The sequence below is a fragment of the Colobus angolensis genome, unplaced genomic scaffold, assembly GCF_000951035.1.
Source record: "Colobus angolensis palliatus isolate OR3802 unplaced genomic scaffold, Cang.pa_1.0 Scaffold275, whole genome shotgun sequence".
NCBI classification, from domain to species: domain Eukaryota; kingdom Metazoa; phylum Chordata; class Mammalia; order Primates; family Cercopithecidae; genus Colobus; species Colobus angolensis.
In genome coordinates, this window is record NW_012115988.1 from 4225712 (window position 1) to 4250274 (window position 24563).

Genomic DNA, 24563 nt, shown 5'->3' on the forward strand with positions numbered 1-24563 from the left:
ATCAGCTGAAGGAGCTTTTGGGCCAAGACTATGGGGTTTTCTAGATATAGAATCATGTCATCTGCACACAGAGATAGCTTAACTTCTTCTCTTCCTATTTAGATGTTCTTTATTTCTTCCTCTTGCCTGGTTGCTGTGGCTAGGACCTCCAATACTGTGTTGAATAGAAGTGGTGAGAGAGGGCACCCTTGTCTTAGGCCGGTTTTCAAGGAATGAGTCCAGTTTTGGCACACAATTGGCTGTGGATTTGTCATGGATGGCTCTTACTATTTTGAGGTATGTTCCTTTGATACCTAATTTATTGAGAATTTTTAACATGAGGAAGTGTTAAATTTTATCAGAAGCCTTTTCTGGGTCTTCTGAGATAATCATGTGGTTTCTGCCTTTAGCTCTGTTTTTGTGATGAATCACATTTATTGATTTGCATATGTTGAACCAGTCTTGTGTCCCGGGGATGCAGCCTACTTGATTGGCCTGAAGTTTTCTTTTTTTGTTGTGTCTCTGCCAAGTTTTGGTATCAAGATGATGCTGGCCTCATAGAATGAGGGTTGGGGAGGAGTCCCTCTTCCTCAATTTTTTGGAGTAGTTTCTGTAGGAATGGTACCAGCTCTTCTTTGTACATATGGTAAAATTTGGCTGTGAATCCATCAGACCTCAGACTTTTTTTAGTTAGCGATTCATTACTGATTCAGTCTCGGAACTCATTACTAGTCTGTTCAGGGAATCAGTTTCTTCCTGGCTCAGTCTTGGGAGGGTGTATGCGTCCAGGAATGTATCCATCTCTTCTAGGTTTTCAACTTTTTGTGTATAGAGGTGTTCATAGTAGTTTCTAATTTTTTTTTTTTCCTGTAGAGTCAGTAGTAACATTTTCTTCTTCATTTCTAGTTGTGTTTATTTGATCTTCTCTCTTTTCTTCTTTATTAGTCTAGCTAGTGGCCTATTTTATTCATTTTTTTACAAAAAAACCCACTCCTGGATTCATTGATCTTCTGAATGGTTTTCATGTCTCTGTTTTCCTCAGTTCAGCTCCGATTTCTGTTATGTCTCATCTTCTGCTAACTTTGTGGTTGATTTGTTCATGCTTTTCTAATTCTTTAAATTGTAAAGTTAGGTTGTTAATTTGAGATTTTTTGGCTTTTTGATGTCAGCATTTAGTACTATGAATTTCCCTCTTAACACTGCCTTAGCTGTGTCCCAGAGATTGTGATATGTTGTATCATTGTTCTCGTTATTTTCAAAGAACTGTTTTTTGTTTTTTTTTTTTTTGAGGTGGAGTCTTGCTGTGTCACCCAGGCTGGAGTGCAGTGGCGTGATCTTGGCTGACTGCTGCCTCCACCTCCTGGGTTCAAGCAATTCTCCTGCCTCAGCCTCCTGAGTAGCTGAGATTATAGGCCCACACCACCCCTACGCCCAGCTAATCTTTGTATTTTTTTTAGTAGAGACAGGGTTTCACCATGTTGGCCAGGCTGTTCTCCAGCTCCTAACCTCAAGTGATCTACCTGCCTCAGCCTCCCTAAGTGCTGGGATTACAGGCATGAGCCATCACGCCCAGCCCAAAGAACTTCTTGACTTCTGCCTTAATTTCATGTATTTACCCAAAAGTCATTCAGGAGCAAGTTGTTTAATTTCCACGTAATTGCATGGTTTTGAGCGATTTTCGGTCTTCTATTTTTATGGTACTGTGGTCCGAGAGTGTGTTTCATATGATTGTGGTTCTTTTACATTTGTTGAGGATTGTTTTATGTCCAGTTATGAGGTCAATATTAGTGTATATGACGTGGTGATGAGAAGAATGTGTATTCTGTTGTTTTGGGTTGGAGAGTTCTGTAAAGGCCTATCAGTTGCATTTGGTCCAGTGTTGCGTTTAGGTCCTGAATATCTTTGTTAATTTTCTGCCTTGATGATCTGTCTAATACTGTCAGTGGAATGTTGAAGTCTCCCACCGTTATTGTGTGGGAGTCTTCGAAGGTCTTTAAGACTTTCTTTTTTTTTTTTTTTTTTTGAGGTGGAGTCTCACTCTGTCACCCAGGCTGGAGTGCAGTGGCGCGATCTCAGCTCACTGCAAGCTCCGCCTCCCGGGTTCACACCATTCTCCTGCCTCAGCCTCCTGAGTAGCTGGGACTACAGGCGCCCACCATCGCGCCCAGCTAATATTTTGTATTTTTGGTAGAGACAGGGTTTCACCGTGTTAGCCAGGATGGCTATCCTGACCTCGTGATCTACCCGCCTTGGCTTCCCGAAGTGCTGGGACTACAGGCATGAGCCACCTCGTCTTGTTGTGTTGAACCCTTACCGTTATGTAATGCCCTTCTTTGTCTTTTTTGATGTTTGTTGGCTTGAAATCTGTTTTGTCTGAAATTAGGACTGCAACCCCTGCTTTTTTCTGTTTTTCATTTGCCTGGTATATTTTCCTCCATCCCTTTATTTTGAGCCTGTGAGTGTCATTACATGTGAGATGGGTTTCTGGGGGTGATCTCACTGTTCCTTCCCCAAATTGGAGGCAGCAGAGGAGGGGTAGTGGTTGTGGCCAAGGGTTGTTTGCTTGTCTCCTGGGGGCTCCACCCCAGACGGATGCATGTTAGCAATCACTCAGTGCAATCAGCGGAGGTGGGGAGGGTCTAAGCTATGGGCCTAGTAGGGAGGGTCTGTGCTGTGGGCCCAAACCAGGGGTTCCCTTGGTGACAAGCAGTGGGGTGAGGGGCAGGGAGACCTGTGGGAGACAGACTGGCTTCCTCTCCTTGGGTTGACTGCAGCTTGTTGGAGGTGTGGATAAGGTACTTAGGGTCTTTGCTCTTTCATTAATCCAAGGGTGACAAGGGCAGTTCCACTGCAGGGGCAGTGGCAAAGAGGCTCTCAGCTGCCGCTGGAGGCTCTGCGCTTGGAGTTGCTGAGTTGCCTCTGGCTTGATAGCTCTGGCTGGGGATGGCTAGAGGCCCAGGCCTGCCCGGTGAAGAGATTTGGGAACAGGTAACCATGTAACAGTCTGGCCACTTTTCCGTAGGGCTGCTGCAGTATGCTTGGGGCCTGCTCCAGTCCCTAGTAGACTCGCATTTTCCAGTGCTTGGAGTTATCACCGGTGAAAGCACTTTTCTGAGCAGTGGGGTTTCCCCTGGCTCTATGTTGCTCCCAGGTGGGCTGTTGTCCTGTTTTGCTTTTCTTCATTCTCTGTCAGTCAGATTGTTTCCTTGATTAGTCCCTATCCGACTAGGTTTCTGGATGTTTCAGTTGAAGGTGTTGTATTTACTCACCTCTTTTGTTCCTCTCCATGAGAGCCACGTACACTAGCTGCTTCTAATCGGCCATATTGGCCTCTCCCACATGGGAAATATGGGAAATGTCAAAAGATCAATCTAGGCTGAGCACAGTGGCTTATGCCTGTAATTCCAGCACTTTGGGAGGCAGAGGTGGGCAGATTGCTTGAGCTTAGGAGTTGGGGACCAGCCTAGGCAACATGGTGAAACCCTGTCTCTACAAAAAATACAAAAATTAGCTGGATGTGGTGGTGTGCATCCATAGTTCCAGCTATTTGGGGAGCTAAGGCAAGGGGATGGTTTCAGCCTGAAGGAATTGAGGCTGTAGTGAGCCGTGATCGTGCTATTGCACTCCAGCCTAAATGACAATGTGAGACCCTTTCTCAAAAAAGGAAAGACCAGTCTCTATTTTTAAAAATATGTGAAGCACAGAACAGTAAAGTGAATTCTACCAAAAAGAAACTGTATTTGGAACTCACTATGACATAGGACTATATAACTTCTGATTACCAGTATTTAAGAGGAGATGGTTTTTGTTCAAAAGTGATCTGAACTGTCCCAGTTAGATCAATGATGAATGCCTCTCAGAAGGGAGCCAAAACAAGCTGATTTTTGAAGGCTTAAATTCTATAATAACAGTGGTCACATACTTTTAATTTAATTGGTGAGCTGCAACTAGTGCCTACAGATAACACATTAGACATTAATAGCTGAAAGTTAGTTCCCGAATAGATATGTTTTTACTAATTTGCTTAAATAACTAGTGAGCCAAACTGTTTCTTCAACTGATAGGTTGCCATGAGTATGAAGCATTATTTTAAGGTGCCTAACATCGTCCTTATTTTTTTTTCCCAGTTGCTTTGGTGACTCCATTTCGGCTCAGTGTATACACCAGTCATTTGAGATTCATGTATACAGCAGTCAGTTGAGATTCCAGTGAAAATTATTCTCCATATATAGCAGTACAGGCGTATGGAGCACTGCTGCTTTTATTTAAATTATTGCCCCCATGGCAATAATTTTCCTACTTTGTAGAATCTTGTGATTAGTAATTCTGTAATGTCATGTCATTTCATATGTAAATGGCTTATGTGAAATATGCGGTGGAGTTGGATTAGTCAAGAAGCAGGAATTGCCTTTATTTTAGGGCCAGTCCCCAGGGATAACAATTAGAAAAACAATAGTGAAAACCTGACCCTTCAAGCCCTCCATACCTATTCCTATGTAAAAGCAATAAATAAAGTTTACCTTCAAGTCCAGTTTATATGTAGTAGGGTTACAGACTCCCCTGCTATTTAAAGAGTAATTATGGGCTGAGCATGGTGGCTCACGACTATAATCCCAGCACTTTCAGAGGCCGAGGCAGGCAGATCACTTGAAGTCAGGAGTTCGAGACCAGCCTGGCCTACATGGTGAAACCCGTCTCTACTAAAAATACAAAAAATTATCCAGGCGTGGTGGCAGGCAGCTGTAATCCAAGCTACTCAGGAGACTGAGTCAGGAGAATCGCTTGAACCCTGGAGGCGGAGGTTGCAGTGAGCTGAGATCGAGCCACTGCATTCCATCCAGCCTGAGTGACAGAGTGAGATCCTGTCTCAAATAAATTAAATAAATAAATAAGTAAGTAAAGGGTAATCATCAACATGGTTTCTTGGTATTTGAAATTCATTTAAAAAGACTGATGTGTTTCTTTCCAAATTAAAGCTTAAAATGTAAATGTCTGATTGACATAGAACATTGATTAAAATTGTTGCAGTCAATGTAAAGTGACTCATATCTGATTTCAGTTTTGAGTAGGGAAGGGAAGGCAGTGAAAGAAGAACTCTGCATCACTGAAGTGATAGATGAGCCCCTTTGTGGAAGGGAGAGCACTCACACAAAAGATTGGTGGCGTGAAGATTACCATTCACTTCTCAGTTATGCATATGTTTAATTCATCTATTTATATATATTTGGCCACAAACCAAGTCTGAACAAATTAAAGAGAGCTGAAATTAAGTATCTCTTCTAATCACAATGGTATGAAACTAGACATCATTAATAGGAGAAATGTTGGAAATTTTGCAAATATGTGAAACTTAAACAACATGCTCCTGAACAACCAATGGATCAAAGGAGAAATCAAAAATATCTTGGACAAATGAAAATGGAAACAAAATGCATTTTGTTTAAACAAGGAAGTAAAAGATCTATACACTGGAAACTATAAAACATTAATGAAAAAAATCAACAAAGACACAAATAAATGGAAAGATATTCCGTGTTCATGAATTGAAAGAATATCGTTAAAAGGTCCATACTACCCAAACCAGCCTTCAGATTTAATGCAATCTCTACCAAAATTCCAATGTCATTTTTCACAGAAATAGAAGAAAAAAATCCTAAAATTCATGTGGAACTACCAAAAGCTCTGAATAGCCAAGGCAATCTTGAGCAAAAATAAAGCTAGAGGTATCACACTACCTAATTTTAAACTATATTACAGAGCTATATGATAATTAAAATGGCATGGTGTGCTGGCTTTGACCAATGAAACAAAACAGAGAGCCCAGAAATGAGCTCACACATTTACAGTCAATTGATTTTCGACAGAGATGCCAGGAACACACAGTGGAATAAGGACAGTTCCTTCAATAAATATATATTAGTAAAACTGGATATCCACATGCAGAGAATGAAATTGGACCTTTATCTCACACCATATGTGAAAATCAAATTAAAATAGATTAAAAACTTAAAAGTAACACCTGAAACTAAAACAAATTAAAGAAAACAGGAAAATCTGAGGAATAACTTTTTTGGATTTCATCCCAAGAGCTCAGACTACGAAGCAAAAATAGACAAATGTGATTACATTTATCTAAAATGCTTCTGAACAGCAAAGAAAACAAGAGTGGAGTGACAACCTCTGGATTGGGCAAAATATTTACAAGCCATACATCTGATATGGGGATTAACATCCAAAGTATATAAGGAACTCAAATCAATAACAAGAAAACAACCTGATTTAAACATAGGCAAAGGACCTGAATAGACATTTCTCAAAAGAAGACATACAAATGGCCAACAGATATGTGAAAAAATATTCAACATCACTAATCGTAAGGGGAATGCAAATTAAAACCACAATGAGATTTCACCTCACACCTGTCAGAATGACTTATCGAAAAGATGAAATATACCAAGTGTGAAAGACAATGTACAGAAAAGGGAACCCTTGTATACTGTGGTTGGAATGTAAATTAGACAGCCATTATGGAAAACCGTATGAATGTTTCTCAAAAACCTAAAAATAGAACTACCACATGATCCAGCAGTCCCACTTCTGGGTACATAACCTAAGAACTTGAAATCAGGGCCGGGCGTGGTGGCTCAAGCCTGTAATCCCAGCACTTTGGGAGGCCGAGACGGGCGGATCACGAGGTCAGGAGATCGAGACCATCCTGGCTAACACGGTGAAACCCCGTCTCTACTAAAAATACAAAAAACCAGCCGGGCGAGGTGGCAGGCGCCTGTAGTCCCAGCTACTCGGGAGGCTGAGGCAGGAGAATGGCGTAAACCCGGGAGGCGGAGCTTGCAGTGAGCTGAGATCCGGCCACTGCACTCCACTCCGGGCGACAGAGCGAGACTCCGTCTCAAAAAAAAAAAAAAAACACTTGAAATCAGTATGTCAAAAAGATATATGCACTTCCATGTTCATTGCAGCGTTACTTAAAATAGCCAAGTTATGGAATCAATCTAGGTGTCCACCAACATTTAGACTGGCAAATGGATAAGGAAAATATGGTACACATACACAATGGAATACCATCCAGCCTTCAGAAAGACAGGAATTCTGTTAATTGCAACAACATAGATGAACCTAGAGAACATTATGCTAAGTGAAGTAAGCCAGACACAGAAAGACAAATACCACATGACCTCACATATCTGTTGTCTAAAACAATCGAACGCATAGAAACAGAGTAGAATGGCAGTTAGCAGCAGCTAGGGAGTGGAGGGAATAGAGAGATGTTGGTCAAAGGGTACAAAGTTGCAGTTAGGAGGAATAAATGATAAATGATAAGTATTTAGTGATGGGTATGCTGATTACCTTGATTCAGTCATTCCACACTGTATACATATAACATTACTGTGTATCCCCTTATTATATATTATTATAATTCATCAAAAGTAAACATTAAAAAATGAAACAGATTGGCACCATTTTCGGGGAGGGAGACTTCTTTTATTTGTTTGTTTTTGCAGCCTGGCCTTGTGGAGTGACAAACCTAGAATAAAGCTAGGCTATGCAGTTGTCTGAATCTGGCAAAATCAAACTCCACACGAAGATGGCCATCGTTTACTAAGGCTCCCCTGTACCCAAGTGCCACTCCACTGTGTGATGATACTGCAAACAAAAGTGTTCCACCATGCACCCTTTGGCAGCCTTTCTGTTGTTGGCACAATCTTATACCTGTATGCAGTCCCTTCCTGCTGGAACATAGGCCTGCTTTTTCTATCTCTATCTGCTTCTGGAAGTGACAGACCTCTGGTTAGCATCCTATTTATAGCAACCACTGCTGTATTTGAAGATAATTAAGTTCAACTCATTCTCTTGCTCTAAGCATTTTAGTCATATCTGTTGTTCTTCTATAGACAATCACCAATATCTCTACGTCATTCTCAGAATATGGAAACACTTAACTCACTTTTTGAAAAAGATTCAGCATGATGTAGTCAGTGATCTCATTTATTAGAAAATATCAGGTGTTAGCTAGTTTTGGCATATCTCTTTCCTATAAATATTTCACATTCTTTTAATATATTCTTTAAAGAGCAATTATAAACATTTATAAATTATAAATAGTATTTCGTGGAGCATCAGCTGGTATCATTTGTTGATCCAAATTAAAGCCTTTCCAAACCTCATCATCTGGAGGAAAAATTGCATACCATGTGTACTGTTACATAACCATTTCCACAGTCAGAATTCTGTTGGACTGATCTGATTAAATAGCACAAGAGCAGAGAGATCTTTGCCAAGAATTTGTATAGGAAAAGCAGCATTTTCTGCCATTGCAAAGTATAAAATGCTATTTCAGGATCCATTATTGATACCTTCATTAACCAGGCAAACATGTGAGTGGATGGAGAGTTGAGAGACTGGGAGGGACTTTGAGAGGCCAGAGAGTAGAACTTGTATGATTCATCCAAGACAGATGGTTGTCTATTTCATTCTCAATAATCTTTAGGTAAATGGATTCTAAAATTCCTTCAGTAATCCTCCTGGCATCTAAACCACTTTTTAAAATGTAATTTTTAAACATTGTTTTAAACATTTTCTGCTAACACTTATCACAAAATAATGTCTTTTATACTATTAAGGGAAAAAATTACAAAGGATTGAAATAGCAGCATTGGTGGGGTAAGGGGTACAAAATCCAAGAGTGTAATTTAGTGCATCGGTGTTAAAAAGGGCTGCTTTTTCTTTTACAGGTCGTTATCCAGCTCAGGAAAACCTGATGTTCCTTGTTCTCTGTACATGAAGGAGCTACAAGGTTTCATTGCCAGAGTTATGAGTGACTATTTTAAACAGTTCGAATGCTTAGATTTTGTCTTTGACAACACTGAGACTATTGCCCAAAGAGCAATTGAACTTTTTATCCGCCATGCCAGTCTCATAAGACCTCTTGGTGAAGGTGGGAAAATGCGACTTGCTGCTGATTTTGCACAGGTACATTGATGACTTACTTATCCATTAAATGAATTAATTATTTTAAATGAAATTTAATATCTATTAAATGAAAGACTATGTTTTCATCAGTGTTTTTAAAGAGTTGCAGCACAAAGAAAAGTAAGCCCACTTAAGCATAAATGGCTAAAAAAAAAAAAAAAAAAAAAAGAAGTTTAAAGATACTTTTATACCAGGTATATTTTTCTTTGTATTTAACAAAATAATTATCCCTCTCTTTGGTATTTCAAGGTTAAGGTGAAATAACTCATTCCACAGGAAAGCAGCACTTCCCATTTTTACTTAATATGGAATTTTCTCACTATTTTACTGTCAAAATAGGTCAAACCTTGCTGGCCAATAATGTAGGCAATGAAATCATATTTCAAACAGTAAAAAGAGACTGCTTGTTGCCCTGCCACCATTCCAAGGCAGTTTTCCCATTCATTTAAATGCACAGTAGGCCAGGTAGACGTAGAGTCTGATTATTTGTTCTCTCTCTGTCGGGTAGATTACAGTTCTTCTCTGTGGCTAGCCTTGAAATCATTTCAAGCTATCTGATGTGTGTGAGAGATAGAGTGACATTAAAATAGCAAAACATTATCAGCTCTTATAGAAAGCGTTTTCTTTGTCCTTTAGACAGTTTTTTTAAAGCCTTTCAGTAGTATCAGAGGCAATGAAGAAAAACCCCAAACATGCTTTCATTAAAAGATTCAGAAACAAAGATGATTGTTATTTTTGTATAGCATACCAAGGGTAAAATCTTTTATTTTATTTTATTCATTTATTTATTTTTTGAGACGGAGTCTTGCTCTGTCGCCCAGGTTGGAGTGCAGTGGCACGATCTCGGCTCACTGCAACCTCCACCTCCTGGGTTCAAGTGATTCCTGTGCCTCAGCCTCCTCAGTAGCTGAAACTACAGGCATGCGCCACCACGCCCGGGTAATTTTTGTATTTTTAGTACCGACAGGGTTTAACCATATTGGCCAAGCTGGTCTCAAACTCCTGACCTCGTGATCCACCCGCCTTGGCCTCCCAAAGTGTTGGGATTACAGATGTGAGCCACCACGCCCAGCCGGGTAAAATCATTTTTAAGCCTTTCAAAGCTATTAGCTTTACTAGTCTAAATAGTTACTGAAATGAATTCTTCATAGCAGTTTGCCAGATCCTCCCTGCTTATAAAGATAAATGTTAATGTCAATATTTATTCTTGTGTGTATCTGGGAGTGTGTCTTGCTTCATTATTTCTGCATGGAGGAAAGGACTTGGACAGACTGCTTGTATCAGGTCAGTGGTTGTCAGGTGCTCACGCAGACTTGATACACTTTCAAAAAAGGAACAGGTAACATAAACCTAAACTTTCAAGAGCCTGGTTCATTGCAAATTAACTGATGCAGCAGTTAGTCATTTTCATTTCCAGGTAACATTCCTGGGGCCGTTAGACCATAGAAATGAGCCTTCATTTGGAAAATATGCTTGTAGTAGCCACAGCATAAAAACAGAAATTAAATGTTACCGTTAATATGGCTCTTTTTACCTTTTACATTTTATGAACTTCATTCTTAGGCACCCGTACATTTTACTTTGTTTTACAGATACACTTAGCTTAAAGAAAATTATTTGTCAATAGTGTCTTATTTGTCCCTTACTGGGGTTTCAGATTGCTTATTAAAAATCTGGTGATGTACTAGAACCTCCTCTTATTTGTTTTTAAAAAAAAACGAAAGTGTAAACTATACTCAGATGGTCTCTGTTCTCCTCTTCCCCTTTCCTCCTTAATTTTGTTTTTCTTTTTGTTTCATCTTCTTTCCCTGGACTCTCTCCCCTACCAGCTTATTTGCATTCTGCTCCAGCTGGTTCTTGAGTCACTTTCCTGGAGGCAGCACTTCAAGTCCAATTAGAGTGGCAGCCGAGCAGGAGATGGCCAAAACGAGAGTGCTGTAGGAGAGAGGCTTGTTTTTGTTTTTTTATTTTAACATGTTCCCTTATGGGTCGTGAAACATGGAAAGTATTGTCCTTTAACCCTTGCTGCTGCGGCTAACAGCTGCTCAAAATGCATAGCATCCGGTGGCAGGGGTGAGCTTCCACCTTCCAAAAAACTGCATTATTCAAAATGTTATTTGGCATCGTTTTTTCTTAAGACATGTTGTTCAATAAGCCAAACTTTTCTGGGTCCCTTCCCTTAAGGTAAATTAAACCCATCAGTCATTATTACTAACTTATGCTCAAAAGCCTCTGTTTTCTGTTCTTTAAATATAGAAGAAGCATTAAAACACACAGCATTTACTCAATGTTAAACCCTGCAGTGACATTAGGTTGCAGCAGGCAGTGTGGTATTGAAAAGCAGATTCCTTTGTTCACCCCTGTACAGTGTGTCCCAGTTTCAAAACATCCTGGCACTCACCTTGGGGATGGCTCCAGTCCTGTGGATCATGGGTACAGCAAAGACAGGCGGAGGCACTATCATAATTAATCAGATCTGTGATCAGTATCTGGCAAATACTGTTCTACTGTTATGTCATGATCTCTCCCACCCACTTTTTAAATTAAAATTTGAATTTCGAGTTTTACTTCATTTGGTTTGGTTTCTTGCCACAGTTGCAATTATGTGTTGTACCTCAGCTTTCAGTATCACATTTGGTTGGACGGGTTTTTCGGGGTCAGTCAAAATGTTTAAATAGCATTACCCTAACATTTATATTCATGATAGGCATCAACTGGGGACTAGAGGGCTTTTCAACCGCCTTATTATTGAAAGTTCTACCAATTCATATTCAAAATTAAAGCCATTGAGGTCTCTGAAATCAAAAATACACAAATACTCCATGGGTTTAAAAACTGTTCTTGTGATAAAAGTGCCTGCAATTCTAGTTAAATAACAAAAAGAGAAAGCTCAAGAAGGGACCTGTAGACCAGGTTTGGGAATACTGGTTATTTGCCATAAAGTCCAATTGCAAAGACAGATAATGACGTATTTTAAGGATTTCTTTAAGAATCCTAACTTCTCCTCACTGACACCAGTGCAGGAAAGAGAAAGTAGTTGCAGGGTGCCATCTGGAGGGATCATGGTGAGGGAAGTACCTGACATCCAGCCCCCTTAGGAATCCAGGTCATGGGTATGAGGTGGTTTCCTACAGGTAATTAATTCCCTGCTGTGACCACATGGTCTCAGTGCCCACACTGATCACACAGCAGTTCTGAAATCACTAAACCTGTCCACAACACTGGGGTTCTGATTCTGAATCTCCTGGGGTCTTGTCCACAGTGTCCTCTGAAGCACATACTCCCCCTCCACCCCTCAGTTTATTTTCTTACCTGAAGGAAAGAGTGGCTGTTGAAGTTGGTATTAAATTATTTAGTGGTACTTGTAGCAGTTTCTATTTATAGGTCTTCTGGTGCCCTTTAAGTATACATTTAACATCTATTTCACTTTGTGCCTAAAAATATTAATTTAGAAAAGAAAACAAGACAATCAAAATTCTAATTTTTGTTCTAATTCCTATTGCCTTTTCTTCTCCTGAGCAATGTCAGGGCAGGAGTGCCCTAGGAGTATCCAAAGAAGCCCTGTGGTTAACCAAATGTCTGTGGTAGGGAAGGAACAGCTATGTAATTAGTTCACCGTGCCTGCAGCTGACCGTTCATTCTCTCCAAACGGGGGCTGGAGAGAAGCAGTTGCACATGCCACTTTTGTATCCACTGCTAATGGCAGAGTCACCTCCTCTTAACAGAACACTCTTGCCCTTTAAAACATGGTCTTTATTGTTTAATGGAATTCTGGAAGAAGAAAACGATTTACAATATCCTAGAGGTCCTTTATGGATAAAAAATTTATTTTAAACATTTAACATTTTGAAATTGTCCTATGGCATAGAAATCTTTTACATAATCATACATTTTACAGCAATTCGAGGTCATATTTTCTCATATTGTAACTTTTTCCTAGCCATTTATTTGTTTTAACGTTTGGTCCTGCTCAAGTGCTAAGGCAAAGGTTGTCTTTGAAGACAGTGATTCCACTAGAGTAGTTGAGAAATTGACAAAAACACTTCATGAAAAATATATAATTTCAGTATGTAAAAAACCATTATATATATAAAGTTAGATATTTGAATGGAATTATCATATCAAAGATACAATGATAATCACATTTTTCCTTTGTGCTCAGTGTAAAGTAAGTGACACATATGGAAAGAAACCAGAAATTCCTACCCAGTGAAGAAATGAAACAGGTTCCAAAGAACAGCCTATCACCTACTATCTTTTGAGTTGGGCACACTGGCTTACAACTGTTCTGTTTTGCATTGTTGGCAAGAATCCTTTTTCTTCCTTAAATTTGTATCTTTATATTTATTTATGATTCTTCATTTTATAGAGTTTCCCAACCATGTAAGGTTTCCTTCTAGGACATACAGTATGCAATCCATGTCTTTAGTATGTTACAAGAGAAATTAACCTGGTTATTATTGATCCTCAAGACCATCCCAAGGAAGCTGCCTCCAACTCTCTCTTGACACTAAGGTCATAAGTTTGATATAGCATTTGTCATTTTGCTTAATAATAATCATTATGTGTGTATGTATGCATGTTTATATATGTATATGTGGACATATACACAAATACTTTTGATTTTGTTGATAATAATCATATTGTTTGAATAAATATCTCTTTCTTCATTAAATTTGAGAATTTAGTGATGGCAAGACAGTCTAGTCCTCTAATCATCTTATCCCCATGCCTAGCTTGGTACCTAGCACTAAGGCCATCAAAATGTCTCTCAAATGAATGATCGATTGGGTCTCTATAGTGTACCCATGGCAAGGAGATTTTAAGCAATTTTTTGTAAGAGTGGCCAGCAGGACAGAAGCCTTACATCATATGTGCTTCTTGAAGAAAGGTGCTGTACTACCAGGGAGCAGCCTATTCTCAACCATTTTCTAAACTATTCTTTACCAGAGTGCTATTTATAGCAAGAGTGGAGAAGCAGTCTATCACCTGAGTAGCATATATGCGAAAAGTTTGCATATGCACTTGGTAGAAAAGAACAGGTAGCCTAATTAATGACAGGCAGAATTTCCAGTCAAAGGAGGAAAATAAAGAGAAGTGAAACCAAGATTTGCTAAATTCTCCAGTTAGGTAGCATATTAATTTATTAATAATTGAAAAGAGAAAAATTTTTAAACACTGATAATAATTGCTGACAATTAACAGCACTTTTTATATGCTCTGCACATAAAGCTTTGTGGAATTAACTTTTAATTTGCATTATTCTGTTAGGTAGATACTATTATCTCCATTTTGTACATGAGAGACCTGAGACTTAAAGAGGTTAAATAACTTGTCCAGGGTCACAGACTAGTAACTAGTATCAGCATTTGGAATGCTGATATAGATGTGCTACTAAAACCTCCAGAGTTAGTCCTTTTAATTGCTTGAGCCACACTAACTGATAAAAATTGTCATCATTTATATTGAATGTAAAAAGACTTGTAATGCCTGAAGTATAGGCATGCAGTCTTGAAAATTTTCCTTTTCCTTATTTTTCAATGGATAAATGATCTAAACTTTTTCCTTTTATATAACAAAAATGTTTTTTTTTTAGTTTTCATGAAGGAATTGTCTCATCTTGGGCCCTCTCAGTAAATAAATGCAAAAATTATGTAAGTGCTTGCCTTTTAAATAAATTTAGTTGGCTTTCACAATTTGCCTTACGGTCCAGATAAAATTAGGTTTACTGCAAGCTACAACTTTTTGCGATCCAGGTCTGTCCCATATTCTCCTAATGATTCCAACATTAAAACAATGGAGTATCTTTTAATATTTCAGATGGAGTTGGCTGTGGGTCCATTCTGTAGACGAGTATCTGATTTAGGAAAGTCCTATCGAATGCTGAGATCATTCAGGTAAGACCGAATTCTTTGTTCATACATTCATATCCTCCAGGCAAATAAATCCTTTCTTTCTGTGCAGGTTGAACTTCATAAAATTGCCAATATTCAACCATTTTTGATCTACAACAATGGCAGTTACATGATTTCATCTTACAAAGTATTCAAATCGGAAACCCATAAAGAAATGTATGCAATGACTAATAAATTAGAGGGTATGTGTATTTTCTTAGTCACAGTTCACAAGATTAAGCTGGTAAATTATGCTTTTAAGAAAAGAGAATTTTTTTTTTAATTTTTAGCTTCCCATTCTTACAGAAAGGTAATACTAGGCAATTCATAATTATATAGACATCTTTTTCTGAAATGTTATTTGTTCATTTATCATTTTTAACCCAGTCTACTTCTAGCAGGTCATAAGTTACATTCCAATATATGGATATGATAAAAACTTTTGAATGAAGTATTAAAAGAATCAAGTTCATGGCCGAGCACAGTGGCTCATGCCTGTAATCCCAGCACTTTGGGAGGCTGAGGTGGGCGGATCACCCAAGGTCAGGAGATCGAGACCATCCTGGCCAACATGGTGAAACTCTGTCTCCACTAAAAATACAAAAATTAGCTGGGCGTGGTGGTGCGTGACTGTAGTTCCAGCTACTGGGGAGACTGAGGCAGGAGAATCGCTTGAACCCAGGAGTCAGAGGTTGCAGTGAGCCGAGATCACGCCAGTGCACCCCAGCCTGGCAACAGAGCAAGACTCTGTCTCAAAAAAAACAAAAAAACAGAAGAATGTAGTTCAATGATGAAGTGCAGAGAATGACTATAAATGTAATAGGTAACTTAGCCTAATGCAGTTGAGCAGAAAATTTCGTATTAGGTGGAGAAATCATTTTACAAAGATACACAAGAGTTGATTCATATTCATGATCTAACAGAATACCAGTATAATAGAAAAGTCCTTGTCAGTGCTGAACACTTAGATTTTTTTCAACTCAGATTTTAAGGAACATTTAATAACATTGAATGATGACTGGGGTCTTTACTAGCTGATTTTTAGAAGATAAGGAGATGTTATTCATATGGCTGTTTATTCAATAAACCAGAACTTTGTAAGTTTTTTTACATCATAGCACACACAGAAGAAGATATTTTCTTTTGTTTTGTTTTTTGAGATGTAGTCTTGCTCTGTCACCAGGCTGGAGTGCAGTGGCACGATCTCGGCTCACTGCAATCTCCACCTCCCAGGTTCAAGCGATTCTCCTGTCTCTGCCTCCTGAGTAGCAGGGATTACAGGAACAAGCCGCCACACCCAGCTAATTTTTGTATTTTTAGTATAGACGGGGTTTCACCATGTTGGCCATCAGGATGGTCTCAATCTCCTGACCCCGTGATCCGTCTGCCTCTGCCTCCTAAAGTGCTGGGGTTACAGGTGTGAGCCACTGCGTCTGGCCGAAGAAGATATTTTCATTTAAAAAGGTGGCCAACCCTGAGAGCTGAGGGGATCAACATAATATTTTGTGACCATAGCATACCAGATGGGAGGCCTTTATATAAACTGTCCATAATATCCAAGAGCATAATGGTTGAAGATTTCTCTATAAGGATAAGATAACAGAGTACAGGTATGCAGCTTTCTAAAAACCAACTCAGTACTGGAAACTCGAGGATCAATAAACAGTATGTCCTTTAAATGATCGCTTTGCTCTCTTATGTCATCAAACTTTGGTAGTAGAAACTTCTGGTGGAGTGTAAGAAATATAAGAATCCAATATTGTTGATTGAGAGGGGAGCCTTATATTTTACCTCAACAGTTTGTAATTAGCACAGGCTTTTTTTTTTTTTTTTTTTTTTAATGGCAACACGAGTCAGGATTTTATTTTTTCTCAAATGAAAGATCACTGCCCATCTGTACAGAGATGGGTTTTTGGAAAACTTAAAGTAAGTTCGCAGATGCTTTCAGATACCTTCTTTGAATCAGCCCAGATCTTTTTAAAACTGTTTAAGTATTTTGTTGAAGCTATAGAGTTCTGCACTACCAAACATGGGTAAGTTGAAGGATGATGAAGTACTGAGGTTGCCAATCCATTGGTCATCTGTCTGTACCATAAAAGTAACTTTACTAAAACCCCTGTACAGCCATTTACTCTGAGTAAGATGGTAACACAGCAATCCTAGCTGGGTAATAAAATGTTGCCCTGGCTGGCTGAGTCAGTTAACATACTGGAGGATATTAACCATCTAGTTATTGAAAAAGATATGAGAAAAGCTGTGATTTGGCATTGCTGTATGAAGATCTGGCTTTTTTTTTTTTTTTTTTTTTTTTGAGACAGGGTGCCACTCTGTCACCCAGGCTAGAGTGCAGTGGTGCGATCTCCACCTCAGCTTACTGCAACCTCCACCTTCCATGCCCAAGTGATCCTCCCACCTCAGCCTCCTGAGTAACTGGGACTACAGGTGTGCGCCACCATGCCCAGCTAATTTTTATATTTTTTGTAGAAACGGAGTTTCTACAAAACTAGGAGTTGCCCAGCCTGGTCTTGAATTTCTGAGCTCAATGTATCTGCCCACCTCAGCCCCCCAAACTGCTGGGATTGTAAGTGTGACAGGTGTAAGCCACCACACCTGGCCTAGGCTATTATTTTTTATAGCCCCAGTCCCATGTTTAGTTGTTTATTGCATGTGCATGTATAAAATAATGCTAATTCAGCCTGGCCAACATGGTGAAACACCATCTCTACCAAAAAGTACAAAAATTTGCCAGGCATGGCAGCACATGCCTGTAGTCCTGCTACTCAGGAGGCTGAGGTGGGAGAATCGTTTTAACCCGGGAGGCAGAGGTTGCAGTGAGCCGAGATTGTGCCACTGCACTCCAGCCTGGGCAACAGAGTGAGATCCTGTACCACCCACCGCCCACCCCGCCCCCGCCAAAAAAAATAGAGCTAAGTGTCCTGTTTGCTGAGGAAGGATGGCCTTCATGTAGGTACTCTTAAAGTTGTGTCACAGCATGGAGGTAAAAGGTCTGAGAATAAGTTTCACTTAAGACATCTATTTTAAACCATTTAAGATGGGAATTTTCTGCCAACCCTTTCCAATTCTCACATGAGAAAAAGAATCTCTAAAGGAACTTTAAAGTTTGAGCTACATCTTCTAGTACCTGTTTATAGAATCAAGAATTGATTGATCAATGTATAATTTTAATAGTTCTACTTTTATTTATATCTGGCTTCTCATGGAGTAACAGGTTTCAAATTTTTGACCATGACCCACAGTAAAAGATACTTTCTATTGTAATTTGGCATTTACTTGCATGCAAACATGTGAACACACTCAAATCTACATACATATACATAGACACCCATACATATGGTTCATGAAACAGTAATTACCCTTCATGTGATAACCTCTAACATTTCTCTTTCATTTGATTGTTTTAACTCACTAAATTAGTGTAATGACACACTCATGGCCTGCATCCAGCAATTTCTCAACTTTCTCACAGGGCCCTTAACTCTTGAACTTTAGTTGCTCTAGTGACAGGGAGCCAGGTTTTTTCCTTTCCACAAACTGAGGATTATGCCCTTTTCTCTTGTGATTCTGGTATCTCTGAGCTTCCTCCTCAGATGACCCCTTAGCTCCCAAGGTGTCAGGCACATAAGAATAATTGTTTCTTGCCTATGGAGTATCCTTCATAACTTGAGTTAATTGAAAACTTCCAACAGATATTTTTATATATACCAATATATTTCTATAGTTATATTGAATCTACAGAAATCTACTGAATTAATCCTAATATTTTCTCAGTTGTTTGATGGAACTGATACAACTATTTTATAAAAAGTATAGGATTAGCTGGATCAATAAATCAAATGAAAGTATATTAAGGGGTTCAAATCCAGCCCTGGTCTACAAAGAATGTTTTCAGTCCTATCAGTTGAGAAGAAGAGAGATGTGAGCATGTGCCACGGCCTCTGCCCTGCACCATTGTTGGGAAAGCCCTGGCCCTGCCAGCTTCTTTGCAGTTGTCATGTGAAGAGAATTGACTTGAGAAAACTCACCCATGTGGTAGGTCCTACCAAATTCCTTCCTAGAGAGGAGTAAATCAGTACAAAGCCATCTTTATTCTAATAACCTAATTATAGGCCTTCTGTTTTGTCTACCTACAAAATGTTGTTGGAGATCTGTCTCTTCTTCAAAATGAGTCCTGAGCAGTTGCAATGAAGAGCTTACTCTTATTAATATGTGCACTTCTTCCATCTGTGCTATGGACTGTGACAAAGAATAGGCATCATCCAGTGACCACGCACATATTAGACCTTGGCACTTGTTCATGGGTCTCCTCACCAAAGACTCTGAATCAAACCAAAACTGTTTGAATGGTAGTCAGTAGGAGATTGCCTGAATAAAATATGCTGAGTTCATAGGATCAAATATATGCAGATATTAACAGTAATGTTATTAGTTAATATCTGGTAAAATGAAAACTACTCCCTAGTGCATCACTAAATAAAACAGGCGACTAAGCAGTATATAGTATGATCTCTACTTTTTTTATTTTTATTTTTTTTGAGACAGTATCTCCCTCTTGTCCCCCAGGTTGGAGTACAATGGCGTGATCTTGGCTCACTACAACCTCCACTTCCTGGATTCAAGCGATTCTCCTGCCTCAGCCTCCCGAGTAGCTGGGATTACAGGCACCCACCACCACGCCCAGCTAATTTCTGTATTTTTAGTAGAGATGGGGTTTCACCATGTTGACCAGGCTGGTCTCGAACTCCTGACCTCAGGTGGTCTGCCTGCCTCGGCCTCCCAATGTGCTGGGATTACAGGCGTGAGCCACCGCACCTGGCCGACCTCTACTATTTTTAAAATAATAACATTTACTAGCCTCAGCAACGTGGGGAAACTCTGTCTTTACAAAAGATAGAAAAATTAGCCAGGTGTGGTGGTGCACACCTGTGGTCCCAGCTACACGGTAGGCTAAGGTGGGAGGATCTGAGCTCAGGGAGATCAAGGCTACAGTGAGCTGTGATTGGTCATTACACTCCAGCCTGGGTGACGAAGTTAGACCCTGTCCCAAAATATAAAATAAAGGAATAAAAGTATTTGAGTGGAGAATAAAAGACAAAAAGGAAAAACATGAAAATATCTTTGAGTAAGATTGTCACTTTGGGGTTTTTCTTTTAGGGTTTTTATATTTTTTTAAATTTTCTGCCTTATTTTATTTTTGTAGTCAGAAAAGTCAAATACTATTTTTAAATCTCTCTTGCATTGTTTTTCCTACTTAAAAATAACTATGGAGCTAAAAAGTAATAAAAGAAAATGTACTAAAACATTACACAATAAAGAGCAGGTATGAGTTAACAAGAAAAACTGGCAGCCAAACAGCCAAAAACCAGTAGGTTGCAATAGCCACAGAGGGCCTCAGTTTGAATTAGGGGCAGTGGCTGCAGGGGAGGGCAACAGGCTCAGTTCAGGGGCCCCTTCATAATGGAGGATGACAGTGCCAGACAGAGAGTTTCCAGTGCAGACCCCACCCAGCGTGTACACACATGCACACGCCCTCACACATACACACACAGGCCTTAGTAGGTGCTCCCTTCCCCCATCATGCAGCCATCTGCCACAGGGCACTTCCTTCTTGATGGTGATATTAGTGGACTATTTATGTAAGCCGGCAAGCTTCTTGCATGTATTTACATTTTACTGTTTACATTATAGTTTCTCAGGCAGCTGGAATCTTTTCATACTGAGTAGAGAATGCTGCCTCTGAAAGTTCTTGACATTAGTGATTTGCCCCTGGGTGATTTGTATTTCTACACAAGACACACATGTCAGAGCCATAGAGAGCCCATCTTTGTCCGCCTCTCTGCAGCATGGCATTATTCCCTAAGTAGTGTTTGTGAGGTTGTTATGTCAGCTTCTCCTGGCCAGAGGCCACAAAGCTGTGACCCTTGACATTGTCAGTATAGATCTTTGTGAGGCGAAGGGCAGAAAAGGGACCAAATGCTTTTCACCAGCTCAGGGGCACAGACCCTGCCTTCAGGCAGGCCTCACCACCTTTGCTCCTGAAGGGACAGCTTGTCCCTGATGATGTCCACAGTCTGCTCTGCTGGAAACTCATTTCCATCTAGGCTTAATGAAAGGGCAATGAAAGCTCTCAGGAGATAGGGGCTGTTTTCTGATGGATCTTTTAGTATGAGGAGCAGTGGAAGAAGAAAACTGTCAATAACTAGAATGTAGTGTTCCTGTCCATTGTTTTTAATTGTAGGAGTGATGAGGGTTTTCTGGGTCTACAGATTGTATTGATGGTCCTCTGTTGATTGAAATTCCAAACCTCTGTGCCTGAATGTTTATAGAACTGAAAGAAGGCCATCTCTGCAGCTCACGGTTTTAGCACCTTTAACACTAGACCCTCCAGATGCATTCTGTCTTTTATTTACGCTTGTGAATCTGGGGCCCTAACCCATCCCTTGAAATAACTGTCTCTCTGAAGTTTCTGGATTCTTAATTCTAAGTTTCAGATTTCGGGTTACAGCCAGAAGGCAACCACCATCTTGTACTTAGTTGTTTTGTTGCTCTTTGCTACAACTTTGGCAGTGCTAGGAGCACCCAGGTAAACATGAAGAGTTGACTATTTAGTTTATCATCATTTTTATTATTTCTGACAACTATTATTTGGTTATTTATTTTATACCAAGCCTGTGCTGAGTGTTTTACTGATACTTTCTCATTTGGCCTTCACAGCACTTAAAAGTTAGGTATGATCCCCATGAGGCAACTGAAACCCACAGCAGCAAAGTGGGAGAATCTGGGAGCCACATTTTAGACCCAGGTTGCCTGATTCCAAAGCCTGTGCTTGTAACCACCATACCCCACATTTTATTCCAGAAGTTTCTGTTTGTTTTCAATCTGAATGGTCCTGGAACAGGATTTGAATGCTTATGTGTATCATCCAGGAAAATCAGAAAATTTTAAAGAGAATCTAAACTCCCCACTTTAGTGGCCACCTCCTGCTGCTGAAATGCCTCATCTTACTATCTTCTGCTGCATTCACGCTCCCAGACAGTACACATGGAACACTTAGCCAAATGTACGCTTTTATTCTTGGAGAATGTCTGCCCAAATCCCTGCCTCCTTTCCTACCTGATATGCTGGTATAGACTTAACTGTTAGGGACCTTTCTAACCTCTCTACTTTGAACCCAAATCAGCCTCCTGCTTCATTCTCTCCTGGGACCCACATGGCCCCTCATGTCACAAACTAGGCCTCCCTAAAGACTCTCCATAGAAATGCTCACCTTCTGCAGGCCTCCAACACTTTCTCTTCTCTCTCAAAGGCCCTCATTGTGTCTGGTGTAGGGAGCATGGCCACCTGTGCCCTGCCCCTCGAAGGGAATCATGTTCCTTTTCCCACTTTCATTTCTGTGCTGGTTCCAGACCTCAGTACACATACTTAGTGGTCTTGCTGCCTTCCCAGGTCCTTCTGCAAGAGGAGGTCAAGATAGGGTGGTGGCAAGTGGCACGGAAGAGAATGATACCTATATCTGTCTCAGGATACCACTGATGTTGGATGTGGACACAGAAGCAACAGGATTTTTATCTTACTTTACTTCATGATTGGCCTTAACAAGCTGTCAGAAGACTGTCAACTGCACAGCTATGAGTTGTTTAAATGTGAATCTTGCTGAGTAGAAATGCATTTTTTTTTGAGACCTAATAGTTGACAAATTAACACTACCTTCTGCTTGTAAAGTTTACCTTGAAAGTGCTGCTATATTTAGAATATTATCCTCTAAGAATGATATTGTGGCATTTGGTGTATCTGCATTTTATAACACCTTATTTCTTTTTGTTTCATAAAGCACTTTAGATGGTTATTTATTTTTTAACTTGCTAGTGTTTAAAATTCCACCTGGAGTCAGGGAGAAGGGAGTGCTCAAGGTGTGTTCTTTCGGCCTCTTAAAACAACCACCCAAAACAAAATGTCTGTGTTTGATGTTTACAGGTAATTATGACACTGATGCACAATACAGAATCAAATCTAGTTTTGCTTTTCATGGACTTTTTGACAGTCCTGTTGAAAGGGACAGTTGAGGCTGGGCGTGGTGGCTCACGCCTGTAATCCCAGCACTTTGGGAGGCCAAGGCGGGCAGATCACGAGGTCAGGAGTTTGAGACCAGCCTGGCCAGCATAGTGAAATCCTGTCTCTACTAAAAATACAAAAATTAGCTGGGCATAGTGGTGCGCGCCCCTGTAATCCCAGCTACTCAGGAGGCTGAGGCAGAAGAATCACTTGAACCCAGGAGGCAGAGGTTGCAGTGAGCTGAGATCCTGCCATTGTACTCCAGCCTGGGGGACAGAGTGAGACCCTATCTAAAAAAAAAAAAAAAAAAAGTAGGGGGAGGGACAGGTGATTACCCAGAAGATTCCATTTTAAAATAAGCTGGTTCTTACCAGGCCTGGCTGCTAGACATGCTGTTATGCGCATGTACTCTTCAGATTGTTTCCCTCTCCTTGTCTGTTTCCCTCCTTGTCCTTCCCCTCCTCTCCTTCTTTCCTTCCTTGTATCATTTACAGTTTGCATCAAAAATATATTGGAGGAAAAAAACATAAATATTCAAACCACAAAACTAACTTAAATTGCTATAGATAAGTTTCAAACTTGGCTTTAAACTTCATGAAGCCAAAGATAAGAGAGAAACAGAATCAGCTATCTGATCCTCATTATCAGAAGGCAGAAAATATATCAATTCCTATGAGAAAGTTAAGCATTTCTTTTTTTTTTTTTTCTTTTTTTTTTTTGAGATGGAGTCTCACTCTGTCACCCAGGCTGGAGTGCAGTGGCACGATCTCGGCTCACTGCAAGCTCCATCTCCCAGGTTCATGGTTCATGCCATTCTTCTGCCTGAGCCTCCCGAGTAGCTGGGACTACAGGCACCCACCACCACACCCAGCTAATTTTTTGTATTTTTAGTAAAGACAGGGTTTCACTGTGTTAGCCAGGATGGTCTCAATCTCCTGACCTCAGGATCTGCCTGCCTTGGCCTCCCAAAGTGCTGGGATTACAGGTGTGAGCCACCACACCTGGCCAAGAAAGTTAAGCATTTCTTAGCACTTAATTCTAAAGTACTTATAAGGACTTTTATAGAGAGAGCTTCATATAGGAAGTACTGAGAGATGGGAGGACCAAAATTCTTGATCACCTTCCTGTTGTAGAGGTAGTATAGGATTCCATATGGCTGCTCTTCATTAACAATCAAGGACTGTCATATAGGACTGAACCCTACCCCCACCCCCGGGTCTTCTCACATTGTAAACTGGGGTTCAAGATGAATCCTGCTCTATCACTTGGCATGAGCAAAGAATGGGCTCTAATGGAGAAAAGGAAAACTCACAGGACCAATGTACTCCTGAACACGACAACCAGGGATGGCAGGACAGAAGTGAAGGCATGAGTCCCACTATCCTTCGCATCCCTCAAAGTCCCTTTTCGGGGCCTGGGCATACCAGACCTATAATATGAACTTGTGACCCAGGGGAGGGACTTTTCATTTCACTTTTTCCCTGCAGTAGCTTAAACAGGAGAGCAGCCTCGTCACAGTGAGCAGGTTAGAGTCATGGGCTGGATTTGGAGTTCAGGGAGCTGTGTGGGAATGTCAGCTGCTCAGCAACCAGGGACTATAGGGCTGCAAGATGTTTCAGCTTTTTCTGTTGG

At 40.2% G+C, this 24563-nt stretch overlaps 1 protein-coding gene across 2 annotated transcripts in view; it reads left to right on the forward strand.

The window, feature by feature from the left end:
• COG5 (component of oligomeric golgi complex 5) overlaps positions 1–24563 on the forward strand; it is a 380460-nt gene that overhangs the window by 338050 nt on the left and 17847 nt on the right. For both annotated transcript variants that reach the window (XM_011948213.1, XM_011948214.1), the window contains 2 exons: positions 8730–8967; positions 14788–14864. In XM_011948213.1, coding sequence (XP_011803603.1) covers positions 8730–8967; positions 14788–14864 — 315 coding nt within the window. The remainder of the gene's footprint in view (positions 1–8729; positions 8968–14787; positions 14865–24563) is intronic.